Source organism: Myxocyprinus asiaticus, chromosome 43, assembly GCF_019703515.2.
Source record: "Myxocyprinus asiaticus isolate MX2 ecotype Aquarium Trade chromosome 43, UBuf_Myxa_2, whole genome shotgun sequence".
In the NCBI taxonomy this organism is placed as follows: domain Eukaryota; kingdom Metazoa; phylum Chordata; class Actinopteri; order Cypriniformes; family Catostomidae; genus Myxocyprinus; species Myxocyprinus asiaticus.
Window position 1 is genome coordinate 12,833,182 of NC_059386.1, and position 14,808 is coordinate 12,847,989.

At 37.1% G+C, this 14,808-nt stretch overlaps 2 protein-coding genes across 3 annotated transcripts in view; both read left to right on the forward strand.

Moving 5' to 3' along the window:
* LOC127434012 (small conductance calcium-activated potassium channel protein 2-like) overlaps positions 1-2,190 on the forward strand; it is a 61,272-nt gene extending 59,082 nt beyond the window's left edge. Inside the window, exon 9 of one of the 2 annotated variants that reach the window (XM_051686432.1) lies at positions 121-2,190. In XM_051686432.1, coding sequence (XP_051542392.1) covers positions 121-396 — 276 coding nt within the window. In that variant the 3' untranslated portion in view covers positions 397-2,190. The remainder of the gene's footprint in view (positions 1-120) is intronic. The other variant, XM_051686431.1, reaches the window with a different exon arrangement.
* A 1,712-nt stretch (positions 2,191-3,902) lies between these two features.
* Positions 3,903-14,416, forward strand: LOC127434018 (developmentally-regulated GTP-binding protein 1-like). The gene is made up of 9 exons (XM_051686438.1): positions 3,903-4,082; positions 4,905-5,028; positions 8,257-8,432; positions 9,423-9,492; positions 9,599-9,768; positions 9,868-9,998; positions 10,101-10,268; positions 12,729-12,851; positions 13,321-14,416. Exons 1-9 carry the CDS (start codon positions 4,044-4,046, stop codon positions 13,418-13,420), a joined length of 1,101 nt encoding a protein of 366 aa, XP_051542398.1. The 5' UTR covers positions 3,903-4,043; the 3' UTR covers positions 13,421-14,416.
* The last annotated feature ends 392 nt before the right edge of the window (positions 14,417-14,808 follow it).

Genomic DNA, 14,808 nt, shown 5'->3' on the forward strand with positions numbered 1-14,808 from the left:
TTTTTTTTGTCTTATGCAGTAATAGGCTTATAATACTTGGCATAAAGCCCAAGAATATTTATTAATCTCTGTTAATTATGTCCTCTTTGTGACTCTTGTGTCTCTCTCCCTCGCTTCAAGACTCAAAATATCATGTATGATCTGGTCTCAGACCTGAACGAGCGAGGTGAGGACATGGAAAAGAGGATTGCACTGCTGGAGACCAAACTGGAGACGTTGCTCAGCAACTTACAGGCACTCCCTGGCCTCATCAGTCAAGTGATCAGCCAGCAGCACCGGGACTTCCTGGAGGTGCAGCTGCAGCCGTATGACAAACACAGCCACGAGCGCTCGCAGTCTGTCTCCCGACGCCGATCGTCCTCCACTGTGCCGCCCACTTCTTCTGAGAGCAGCTAGAGCTGCCGGCACCTCCGGAGAAGACTTTTGCCATTATATGGCCAAGTTGTATTTTACTGTAAAGCCTTATGGTTTCAATAAAGTATTATCCAAATTCTGATGACACAATCTGAGGTTACCGGGGATAATGCATTTGAAATGGATAACGTCCACATATCTTGTTGATTTGCTCTTCTTTTTTTCTTTTCTTTTTTTTAACTCTAAATAATGCTGTTTCTCTGCCAACGGGATCGCAGAGAGACTTTTCTCAGTAAATCAAGTCCTTAGAGTCGCCTCTCAGGTGACTTAATTCAGGAAAGCAATGTGGTGACCTCTAATGGCACGAAATAGCAAAGTGCCAGACTAGTGCTTCCTAATGAATTGTCTGTCTTTGCATATGTGAATGAGTTTTGACCTGTTCCTTGAATCAACAAATTACAAACTCTTTATTTTGGAAATAATAGCATGTCTGAACCCAGTACAGGGGCAGATAATGAATGCCTCCCCTCCCTGTCCAAAATAGCGATAACATAGATTTACACACTCAAAGGAAACATATATCTTTTAGGTTAGAAATGGCATCAGCTTTATTGATCTTCTGTTGTAGCCCTCTAAAAGTGACTATTCCAGGGGCTATATTGCAAACAATTTACTCCTCTCAAAAGTTAATGCGTCTGAATCTATAACTTGCACTTTGTCAATGCACTTCAATGCTTTCTGACTATAATATGAATTTGTGTTGGTCATTAAAATGAAAAGACACCTTTAGTCGTAGGATAATGGCCAGAATGTACAACGATAATGATTGTGTAGGCTAAGGCAAGGGAAGCAGGTTTCCCTTCTGATACTAAAAACGAGACCTCAACTGAAATTACTGTGCTTAAAATGTAGATGTTAGATTGCTGCGGTTATTGCACCATAAGTTGCAAACTCTCCATTAGTTCCAATGGCAATTGACATATCTTTATGGAATAAGCTGAGAGGGAAATCTCTCGGTTTACTGTGTGCTCTGCGCTTAAATAGTCTTCAAGTCTAAACAAGAAGAGATCTACTGGATGCTATTTATAGATGTCACATCTGATTAAAAGCAGCAAATATCTTGTATATGTTTGGAAATGCCTATTTTTATATATTAATGAGGACAAGCACACCTCCAAAAGCGTGTCTTTCTCAAAGGATGTATTGCAAAGAACTGTGTTTGAATGTGTAAGTGGGGCATAGTACCAAAGCTTTCAAAGTGGGCAAATGTAGGGAAATGTACAGTACCTGTGACCATATTAGGAGACTCTGGAAGTTCCGCTGGAATCTTAGGATTTCTCAGTAAGCTGGGCAGCACTATTGTGGACCTCTGGCATACCTTGAACAACTTGTAAAAATGCATTCTGTATTTTAGATGATGGTGTTAAAGGTCAAACAAAACCACAGCACAAATCAAAACAGAAATGTGTCATGCTTATTTTTCTGTCAATCTGACCAGCATCCCAACTAGTGAAAGTTGAAGTCTTATAGAGAATTGGTTACTGCAAGACTATTTACTGTCAGAGAGACTTGTATCCTATGACTGGTACACAGTGCTCTACTATCAGTTACTGATAGCATGTTATTGATACTTTTGTGCACTTAAAGATATATGATGGGTTGGTATTGTACATCCTGGTGCATTACATAAACTGGCCCTGCAAAAATACATCCCAGACTATGTCATAAAAAGGGGAAACTAACATAAAGATGGTGGATCCAGCAATTTTCACCAACAGAGAAACTATGAGTGATTATACTGTATGCAAAATGAATATAAACAATAAAATGAAACGAAATGTGTATGTTTGGAGTACTGATTGTGTTATGCAATAAGCGCATAATGCAAATATTTTATGATTACATTGTGTCATATTTGTGTTTTTAGTTCATCTTTTGAAGAATTCAAGCTACTGTAAGTAATTGTACACCAAAAGTGGAACCAAACACACCACAGAAAGTAATGGCTGTGTCTGAAAACAGCCAGTCAAAGACTGAACAATAGTTTCAATATTAAGGCACTGGTTTTAGACCACCTTCCAAAGCACCATATCATCATGTCTTGTGATCTAAATCGGTGGTTCTCAACTGGTTTGGCTTCACAACCTAGATTTTGCAAATGGACATCAAGTGGCGACCCAAAATAGTACCACATTTTTTTTATTATTATTATTTATTTATTTATTTTTTACAAAAATGCCCTTAAAATTAAACACTGAAACTTATTATTTTACCATGAACTGCATAGGCCCAACAATATGCAAAATGATTGACATGACAGTCTGAATAGGAAAATTAACAATTTAGTAAATGCATAAACAAGTATGATTTATAAGTCTAACACGTGGAACAAACACTGGTCCCAAATATTGTATTAGTGTCACATTACTAAGTGACAGATGAATTTCTTGACTTTAAACTACTGTACATCTTCAGTACTTTACGCAAACATTGGACTCCTTCCTTGAAGCCACCTCCAAGTTTTCTGATTTGCTAACATGCATGGGCACGCATCAGATTCTTTTTGGGTTTTTTTTTGTTTAACGAGCAAACGGCAGTCAAGTGTTCATTTTCAGATCACCTCTATAGTAATATCTGTTATGTAGAAGGGACATTTTACGTGTGGTATGAACAAATTCAAACACCGCCCGCAGCTCACTTAACCCTTGTGCGACCTTCGGGACATTTTTGTTTCTTTTTATCATTTTGTCTGTGTTAATGCCAACGGCATAAATTTTGCCAAAAGTGTGTATCTTTTAGGGAATTTTTATATTTCAACCTCAGTTCCTAAAATACATCTATAATACACTGTGTACACAAAATAGTTACACTCAGGACCTTCAGGACAAAAATGTCCCCATTGAAACCCATTAAAACTGCAATATTTGATCCCAGTGCCAATAAAGCATAATATGATATTATGCTTTCATTCCAGAGCCCTGGCTTCAAAATTTTAATTTTTATATTTTCCACCAGATGGTGCCATTTTTCTCATGTTTAGCCTATGGAGCAAATACATGCTTTTTTCCTATTTTCTGTTTTCTGTATTACAGAGCACTGTAGGCCAACTGAATAAATGATGCAGCTAAAATTGTGTGTGTGTGTTGGTATGGATGTCAGAGTGTGTTTTCTATGTGTGCATTGAGAAATTTGTGTGTGTGTGTGTGTGTGTGTGTGTGTGTGAAAAAACAACAGAGGCATTATGTAAACAAACTGGCATTTAAAGGGTTAAAATCCTGAAAATGAATGAATATTTGGTAGTTATGATCAGGACTGATGTTGATTAAAAAATCTAAGTCAGTGAAAGTGGAAAATAATATTAATATATAATATTTGTATGGCAGTTTTTTGACGCGGAAATTTTTGTCATCTAAGGACTTGTAGTAACTTTTTTTATTGACGCACAATGGTTAAATCTCTCTGCAAACGTTGAAATATTCACTCCTCACCAGTAGGCGGAACCCTTTTATCAGGTGCGAGAAGAGGCGAAATATCGCGAGAACATCACGTGAACTCATGGTACAGCATGCCAGTGGTGCGCGAATGGTGTGACTGCGAACCAACAAGCCATAGAACCGATAAAGTAATTCAGCGTACCATCATCAACTTTTTCTTTTTCAAGCAACAGCTGTGAAAGGGCCAACGCCAAGATGAGTTTGCTCGCCAAAATAGCCGAAATAGAGAACGAGGTGGGTTGGCATAAACAGTTATGTATGGAGAATAGCCATTAGCACATTAGCGCCAAAAGCCATTTAGCATTAATACATTACACGTGGTTCAGTAATATGATCAAATAAATCTAAAGGTTGATGAATGATGCCTATAAATAGATTAAGTTTACTGTTGTCATGACCAGTAATAATTCAGGGCTCAACATAAAGCAGTTTTATCTTCTGGCCCGGTCAGTTTTACTTGTCCTGTCAACATTTTCACTGGCCCCATCCACAAAAAAATGTAACCTTTTATGTGTAACTATGTATTTTTATATGTGTAAGAGTAATACATGTAGGCTACGTTTTTTTGTTACATTTTCGTATACCGCAATTAATTTATCTGGTTTTTAATAATAATAAAAAAGTAGATATTTAGCTAGATATAATGTAACTATTACAACTATAAATTCATTACTGCGCTTCCTCTGGAAAACAAACAATGGCATAGTATGCAAACATTACTGACATGCTTATACATTTTAAACCCATTCTGACTAATAATTCCAAAAATTATCACAAGGCATTCTTCAAAATTTCACCAAAAATAACTTAACCTTTGTGTAAGATAAATCAGAAAAATGTACAACAACAATGTTCAGTACATCACAGAAAACCATGTTTATGTTTGTAAGACATAAACAGTGAAAGCAAGATATTATGTAAGAGTTAATGACAACACATCATTGGCCCAACCGGGCAAGTGACAGTTCGGTTAACTGTCCCGAAACACTCTTATACTGGGTCATCCTTACTGTTGAGACCTGTAAATTTGCTGTTTTATGTTGCTGTGTCCTTCAGATGGCTCGCACTCAGAAAAATAAGGCCACAGCTCACCATCTGGGTCTGCTGAAGGCAAGATTAGCCAAACTGAGGAGAGAGCTCATAACTCCTAAAGGAGGCAGTGGAGGAGGCACTGGAGAGGGTTAGTACTGCAAAATCACCAGTTCACCACATAAAGATATGTGAACTCCTATGCTTATGACTTATACAAAAGCTAATTAGAGTCAGGAGTTGGCAAACCTGGCATCCAAATAATGAAACTAGATTAGAGGTGGTGTGGGTTAGCTAAACTTTGAATTATAAAAAGCACTCAAACATTTTGAGTTTGTTATTCACAAGAAGCATCTGCTGATGTGGACCATGCCTCACAAAAAAAGAGATCTCAGAAGACCTACGCTCAAGAATTGTTAGGAAGGGTTACAAAGTAATCTCAAAGAGCTTATTCATCTGTCCACAGTTTTCTATAAATGGAGATGATTTAGTACTGTGGCTACTCTCACTAGAAGTGGCTGTCCAGCCAAGATGACTCAAAGGGCACATCACAAAATGCTCATTGAGGTAAAAAAGAACTCTAGAGTGACAGCTAAAGACTTGAAGGAATCATTGGAGCTGGTTAACATCTCTGTTCATGAGTATACTCTACAGTAAACTGCCATTGTGTCCATGGCAGGAGACCACGAAGGAAGCTGCTGCTTTCCAACAAAAACATTGCTGCATGCCTGAAGTTTGCCAAAGACCACCTTGACACTCCACAACACTACTGGGAAAATGTTTTAGGACTGAAACTATGGTTTAATTGTTTGGGAACAGCACGCAGCACTATGTATGGCATAAAAAGGGCACTGCATACCAACATGAAAACATCATCCCAACAGTTAAGTACTGTGGAGGAGGATCATGATTTGGGGCTGCTTCAGGGCTTAGACCGCTTGCCATCATTGAGGGAAAAATGAATTCCCAAGTTTATCAAGATATCCTACAGGATAATATCAGGGTGGCTGTGTGCCAGCTGAAGCTCAGTAGAAGTTGAGTGATGCAGCAGGACAATGACCCAAAACATCAGAGTAAATCCACTACAGAATGGCTTCATTAAAAGAAAATCCACCTTTTAGAGTGGCACAGTCAGAGCCCAGACCTTAACCCAATAGAGATGCTGTGGAATGACCTTAAGAGAGCTGTTCACACCAGACATCCTAAGAATATGTCTGAGCTGAAACAGTTCTGTAAGGAAAAATGGTCCAAAATTCCTTTTGAACGTTGTACAGGTCTATTCTACAGCTACCGGAAATGCTTGGATGAGGTATTTGCTGCCAAAGGAGGATCAACTAGTTATTATTAAAACTTTTTCCATAGCACTGTGAATGTTTAATGGGATGAGTTCAATAAAGACATGAAAGATTATAATTGTTTGTGTGTTGTTAGCTTAAGCATATTTAGTTTGTTTATACTTGTGACTCTGATGAAGATGAGATCACATTTTATGACCAATTAATGCAGAAAACCAGCTAATTCCAAAAGGTTCACATACTTTTTTTGCTACTGTAACTATTTTATATTATTTTGTATATATTATAATATATATATATATATATATATATATATATATATATATATATATATATATATAGTTGTGCTCAAAAGTTTGCATACCCTGGCAGAAATTGTGGAATTTTGGCATTGATTTTGAAAATAAATATTTTGAAATTTTTTTTCTGTCTTTTATTTAAGGATAGTGATCATATGAAGCCATTTATTATCACATAGTTGTTTGGCTCCTTTTTAAATCATAATGATAACAGAAATCACCCAAATGGCCCTGATCAAAAGTTTACATACCCTTGAATGTTTGGCCTCGTTACAGACACACAAGGTGACACACTAAATGGCAATTAAAGTTTAATTTCCCACACCTGTGGCTTTTTAAATTGCAATTAGTGTCTGTGTATAAATAGTCAATGAGTTTGTTAGCTCTCACGTGGATGCACTGAGCAGGCTAGATACTGAGCCGTGGGGAGCAGAAAAGAACTGTCAAAAGACCTGCGTAACAAGGTAATGGAACTTTATAAAGATGGAAAAGGATATAAAAAGATATCCAAAGCCTTGAAAATACAGTTCTGTTCAGTCACTTAAGAAGTGGAAAATTCGGGGATCTGTTGATGCCAAGGTCAGGTAGACCAAGAAAGATTTCAGCCACAACTGCCAGAAGAATTGTTCGGGATACAAAGAAAAACCCACAGGTAACCTCAGGAGAAATACAGGCTGCTCTAGAAAAAGACGGTGTGGTTGTTTCAAGGAGCACAATACGACGATACTTGAACAAAAATGAGCTGCATGGTCGAGTTGCCAGAAAGAAGCCTTTACTGCGCCAATGCCACAAAAAGCCCTGTTATAATATGCCCAACAATCCCTTGACATGCCTCACAGCTTCTGGCACACTGTAATTTGGAGTGACGAAACCAAAATAGAGCTTTATGGTTACAACCATAAGCGCTATATTTGGAGATGGGTCAACAAGGCCTATAGTGAAAAGAATACCATCCCCACTGTGAAGCATGGTGGTGGCTCACTGATGTTTTGGGGGTGTATGAGCTCTAAAGGCACGGGGAATCTTGTGAAAATTGATGGCAAGATGAACGCAGCATGTTATCAGAAAATACTGGCAGACAATTTGCATTCTTCTGCACGAAAGCTGCGCATGGGACGCTCTTGGACATTCCAGCACGACAATGACCCTAAGCACAAGGCCAAGTTGACCCTCCAGTGGTTACAGCAGAAAAAGGTGAAGGTTCTGGAGTGGCCATCGCAGTCTCCTGACCTTAATATCATCAAGCCACTCTGGGGAGATCTCAAACGTGCGGTTCATGCAAGACGACCAAAGACTTTGCATGACCTGGAGGCATTTTGCCAAGACGAATAGGCAGCTATACCACCTGCAAGAATTTGGGGCCTCATAGACAACTATTACAAAAGACTGCACACTGTCATTGATGCTAAAGGGGGCAATACACAGTATTAAGAACTAAGGGTATGCAGACTTTTGAACGGGGTCATTTTTTTTTCTTTGTTGCCATGTTTTGTTTTATGATTGTGCCATTCTGTTATAACCTACAGTTGAATATGAATCCCATAAGAAATAAAAGAAATGTGGTTTGCCTGCTTACTCATGTTTTCTTTTGAAAAATGGTACATATATTAACAATTCTCCAAGGGTATGCAAACTTTTGAGCACAACTGTAGATATAAATATTACTAATATATTACTTTGCGGAAGTAATTTCTTTTGATAATTGCATTGATTGGTAGTGATTGACATTACAGATGGTTGATAGTGGTTTGGGTTGTCACAAAAGTATACATTTTTCCATCACAGGTTTTGATGTGGCAAAAACTGGTGATGCTCGAATAGGTTTTGTGGGTTTCCCATCAGTGGGTAAATCCACTCTTCTGAGTAACCTGGCTGGCGTGTACTCTGAAGTAGCTGCCTATGAGTTCACCACACTGACAACTGTTCCAGGTGTCATCCGTTATAAAGGAGCCAAGATCCAGGTACAAGCTCTTTGCATTAATTCATCATACACTAGGCAAATTACATTTAATGTAGTGTTTTTGTCAAAACAGAAAGATCACTAGAATTATTGGCCGTTATGTGTTATATACTCAGAACTCTCATTGCTTTAAAGGTGCTGTAAGCCAGTTTACCATTTTGCTTCTGCCGGACTTAGTCACTGAAATAGACCACGCCATCTCGCCAAAACCACACCCTTTCAAAGACAAGGCAGCAATCCCAAACATGCAGAATAACTCCCAAGCAGAGATTGTTTCTGATTTTTCTTTTTCTCATTGGCTAAAAAAAAGCCACTCCACTTTCCTTTTTTCTGTTGAGTTTCACACAAAAAAGCTGGGTTTCCATCCAAGTTGAAAATGTAATTTATGAACAAAAATCAAAATATTGTGTAAACAATTTGTGAATTTTTTTTAATGTATTTTTTTATCATCGTTTGTGCATGTCGTCCTACTGAAAAATATGATCATTGCTAAGTACTTGCTAGGGCATTCTGGGTGGTTGCTAGAACATTGCTAGGTCATTGCTAGGGGACTCTGGGTGGTTGCTAGGATGTTGCTAGGTGGTAGCAAAGCAGTTAATAATGTATTCTGGGTGGTTGCTAGGAATCGCTAGGTGGTTGCTAGAGTATTTTGGGTAGTTGCTAGGTGGTTGCTAAGTGTTTTTTGGGCTGTTGAGTGATTTCTACGTGGTTGCTGGGGGCACTGGGTGGTTGCTAGGACTTTTAGGTGATAGCCAGTTGCTATTGCATTCTGGGTAGTTGCTAGGTGGTTGATATTTGCACCTTTTGGAAATTTTGTTCGCAGCTTGGTGCTTTTATCCTTAATTTATGCAATATCCCAGAATTGCGTGAAAATATTTGGATGGAAAACCAGATACTAACACTTGTGTGATTTCCCACAGCACATTTAATAATGAAAAATTGCATTTTGATGTTCATGATTTGTGAATAATGCAGTTTGATCTTTTATTAGCTTCTGGATCTCCCAGGAATCATTGAGGGAGCCAAAGATGGCAAGGGTAGAGGACGTCAAGTCATTGCCGGTAAAAAACTTTAGCTCTCACACTCACTTGTGTGCTTTTGAGGACACTACTACTATCCTGTTAGCTGCCAGTTGTTCCCTCCAATAAACTTGCCTCCTTCCAACAGTTGCTCGCACTTGCAACCTCATCCTGATCGTCTTGGACGTTCTGAAGCCTCTAGGACACAAGAAGCTCATTGAGCATGAGTTGGAGGGGTTCGGCATCCGTCTCAACAAGAAACCACCAAATATCGGCTTCAAGAAAAAAGACAAGGGTGGAATTAACTTCACTGCCACTGTACGACTTCAGCGTGCTTCTAAATTCCATTTATTATTGTCTATTCTAAATCAAAACAATTGTGATAATTTATTTAGCTGGCATACTTCTCTCTTTTAGTGTGCCCAAAGTGAGTTGGACGCTGAGACAGTGAAGAGCATCCTTTCAGAGTATAAGATCCACAACGCAGATATAACCCTACGAAGCGACGCGACAGCTGACGACCTCATCGATGTAGTTGAGGGAAACCGGTAGGACCATACATTACCATAATATTAGGCTCATTCTCACTCTCTCTTACTTTGGAAGTAATGGGTTTATGGATCTCACACAGTTCTTATTATCTCCACTAGGGTTTATATCCCTTGCATTTATGTCCTTAACAAAATCGACCAGATCTCTATTGAGGAGTTGGACATTATCTACAAAATCCCTCATTGTGTGCCAATCTCAGCGCACCACCGCTGGAACTTTGACGATCTGCTGGAAAGAATCTGGGACTACCTGCATCTAGTGCGCATGTGAGTTACACACACAGTCAGCTGCTTGTGCATTATATGATCAAAGCTAGTAAACGGTGATATGACCAATTAACCCTTTAAGCTCTGAGGGTGTTTTTAAAGATTTCCTGTTTCAGTGGCATAACCAAAATTAAAGGCATATAACTCGACAAAAAGGAGGGTCACGTGTTTTGTATCGTTTTAAAGAAAATTTTTCACATTTTATGATATAGATTATGATAAATTCAGAGACTCTCAGCCTTAGACACTGAAATATCACAAAAAAAAATTGAGCCAAATATTAACCTTTTTTCTTATTTTTCTGATTTGATATTATATACCTCTGAGTGTAAATAAGGTAGTTCCAAAAAACTGCTTTTGTTTTGTTCTCAACCATGTCACCGGTAACAGAGTAAAATTTTGTGTTGATACGACAAAGCAATAAAGTTATGTAATTACAAAAATAATTTAAATTAAATAATTTATCCTAGTGTTCCAAAGCCTCTCAAATAAAACATGAATTGTACATAAGAACTAATTACACATGCAAATACAACAATGACTAAAGGTTTGCATAGCATGCAGACATGATTTTAGTAATGAGATTTCACAGTATGAGTTTCATTCTGTGCCATTTGAGTCATAATTGAGTCTGTGTCATGTACTTGGCGCCACCTCCTGGTGGCCATATGTAATTAGTGATTGATCACATGACTCTCTGCCCAAATATGGAGGACTATCACCACTGGTGGGAGCAATCTGAACCTAGTTCGATTGGCTTGGCGTTCCATGATGCTGCACCATTTCCTATGATGTCATCTGATCCAGGAAAGCTAACATGTTTGTAGACAAATAGCAAGATAACAGATAGCCAGATGCTGTGTGCACGTTTTGCTTTGTGTGGGTTATCTAATGATCTATTTGATTACTTTGTGTGTGGGCTCCTTTTAAAGAGTGCCTATTATGGTTTTTCAAATATTACCTTTTCATGTAGTGTGTTATATAGCTGTTTGTGAATGTAAAAAAGTCTGCAAAGTTTCAAAAATCAAAGTGCACGTCAAATGGAGTTATTGACTCCCAAAGAAAGAACCGATTCTGAACACCTGAAACGAGTTGTTAGTAATTCCAGATGTACTTCCTGTACTAACCTACGTAATTTGATGATAAAAAACCTGCCTCTGGTCTTCACTGGCTGCTTGCGAACAGCTTTGACCCGCCCTCAAACACTACACTAAGCGGTAGACCAATCATAACAGACTGGGACCAATCAGAGCAGAGTAGGCTCTCTGAAAGGAGGAGTTTAGAATGAATCCTTTTGAATGGATCAATGAAGGAGTCGTTTTTGACACTGGGGAAAAAAATGGTAATGCTGCAATTTAAATTATGAGCAAATGGGTTTTTTGACCTTGGATGCATGTAAATCTATTGTATGAGACCTTTAAAACAAAATTAGGCACGTTTAAAAACCAAATAGGTGCTCTTTAAAGATAATCGCATCTTAAGTAATTGTATGTGATATTTTATGTTCCGTTTAAGTTATAAGCAAAAATGCAGCATATGAACACCTGTTCAAATGAAACATGTATGTCAAAGACATGTACTTGGCTGTTACTCTCTACATTTTTGTCTGTTTGTAAAACAAAGTGGCTGGTTATATTCTACTCTTTGAGAGCTTTCCAACAACATTTGACACATGGCTATTTGATCAGTTTGATGTTTTTACCGATTACAGTAATATGTTTGGTGCAGAATCATTAATAAATTATCAAAACAGAACACTTCTGCAAATTTCAAAGAACTTGTTCAGTTTTGGTCATGCCTACATGCATTGTAAAGAAAAGCTTCTAAGCTTGAAAACAATACCTATTTTGTTGGTCAATACTGTAATTATTAATATTTTGATAATATTTTGTTTTCTCGCGGGCCCATCCGAGCTTAAAGGGTTAATGCAAATGTAGGCATTGCAGTATGCATCTTGCATGTTGAAATGCTATTGTATTTTGTTTATTTTTTCAGTAAAAATTTCCCTTTTTGAAGCTCTTAGCAACATAATGTTCTAAAGTGAATTTCATGAGACCTGTCAAGAAAATGTCTGGGTCATGTTTCACCCTCAAATCAAAAGAAATATTAAATTATATTTGCTTAGCAAAATGAAGCCTATCATTAGGACCATTAAGATTGTTTGCATTGTGAAACTATTTTCAGGACAATTAAACACCCCTCTCATTACCATAATGTGAAAATTCATCATATATTATTTGAACTAAAATATTTATGATTATCAGTATTTATTGTACTGCCTTGTATTTTCATTTAGATCATTTAAAAACAAAACATTTGTTTTATGTTTTTTTAAAATTATTATTATTATTATTATTTTACTATTGTACAGTAAAAAAAAACAAAAAATACAGTTCAGTAATGAGAATCTAAAGACAGGCTTGTTTACAGTGTATCAAAATATTGATTGATATTTCACAGTTACACAAAACCAAAAGGACAGCTTCCTGATTACACATCACCGGTAGTACTTCCAGATGGAACGACAGCTGTCGAGGACTTCTGCTTAAAGATCCACAAAAATCTCATTAAAGAGTTCAAATAGTAAGTGATGACTTCATTCCTGAGAATTTCAGGACACTCTTGCATTTGTTTTCAAAGCCTGTTTTTATACTTTTCCCAAAATCAGTGATCTCAATGCCAATATAGTTTTCACTTAGTGAAGGTTGCTTTGAAGCCAAAATTAAGGCAATAAAGTGATTTTGTATTTTCTTGTACATCAATCCTGGTGATCCGATTAAAATTCCAGGTAGCGAATGGCTCAGATGTAATTGCAGCACTATTTATCTAGTTATATTTGGAGTAAATTCTTGTTGGTCATTGAAAAAATCCATAGTTGATCACTAATAAAGGCTATGATATTTTAGTGTACATTTTTGTGAGGAAAGCACTTTACTCTTGTTTCTGAAATGTTTAATTTAAGGTTCAATTTAAGGAATCACCATGTATAAAAACTACTAAAATACTACTGGGTTTAAACGTGCATAGCATCATCTCTGTCTTCTCTCTGCAGTGCATTGGTGTGGGGGTCGTCAGTGAAGCATAACCCACAGAAAGTCGGCAAAGACCATGTGATGGAGGACGAAGATGTGATTCAGCTGGTGAAGAAATAAAAGGACTCTGGAGCTTTGCATGATTATTACACTTCATGAAAGAAGCGATAAGACATTACCTGAAGGTTCCCATGGCATCTTTTTTTTTTTTTTTTTTTTTCAGTTTTTATTTTTGGACATGGACAATGTATGATTGCAAATCACATTAATTTGACTCCTCGTACTTGGCTCGGCATCATAAATAGCTTGATTACAGATATAAAGTAACTCAATTATATATGTGGGCTGAAAAACAAAGTGAACTTAATAAAAATCCTGGTATTAAAACCCCTGCATTTCTGTATGTGAAACTGATGTATAATGCAATATAGTTGATCCGTTAGAAGTCTTTGTTGAATATTTAGCATTGTTTAGCAGGTGACCAAGAATTACTGAGATGTTTAATCAGGAACACACTACTACATATGGTTTAATTCAGTAGTCGTGTGGCTGGTTACACACAACACCCCCCTCTCTCACTATCAGTCACTCTGGATAACCAGGCCACTTAAGAGGATGAAACGGACAGGGAATGATACACACCATCGAAAGCACTGATGCCCTTAAATTGCCCCACTCACTAGGGACATTTGACGTTATGAATGCGTGATTGGTGCAAGTTGCCTCAAAGGTTAATCATTCCAAAAGTTGTTTTTGCCTTTGTGCTGATGTTCAACAGTGCTACTGCTACAAAAATAATTTTATGTTTTTCCTAGTGGTATGTACCATCAGGGATCCAAGTCTTGGAAAACCTATCAGAGAGTTTGGTAACCCTGTACAATAAGGTTGTATTTGTTAACAATTATTTAATGCATGAACTACCAATGAACAATATTTTTAGAGCATTTATTAATCTGTTCATTTTGATGTGTCAAAATACTATTGTTCATTGTTAGTTGATGTTAGTTCATAAAGCATTAATGTTAACATGCATCTTTTCATTTTAAAAATGTATTTGTTGAAATTAACATTAACCAAGATTAATAAGTGGTGTAAAAGTATTTAGTTTGTTAACAATGTAATTAACTAATGTTAATAAACAAAACCTTATTGTAAAGTGTTTACTGGAAATTTTTTAATTGGGATTGCCAGGCATTGAAATTAATGAAATAGTAAATATATATTTTACTAGTTTTGCTTCACTATAATATATTGAATTGTCTGGAACTCACTTTGTGAATGCAAACTCTTATGAAATTATTTGTAAAAATCCATTAATTACTAATGAATGAAAAAGTCCTGGAAACTCATCAAAAGGTACACAAACCCTGAGATATCTATTCGATAGAAGACATTCTCCTCATGACTTTAGAAAGCATTTATAAATTTCTGCAGCTACTTCACAGTGCAATTACTTAGTTATTTGACAGTCTGCTGTAAGCAGCTGTGGTGGTGCCAAACCTTTTGTC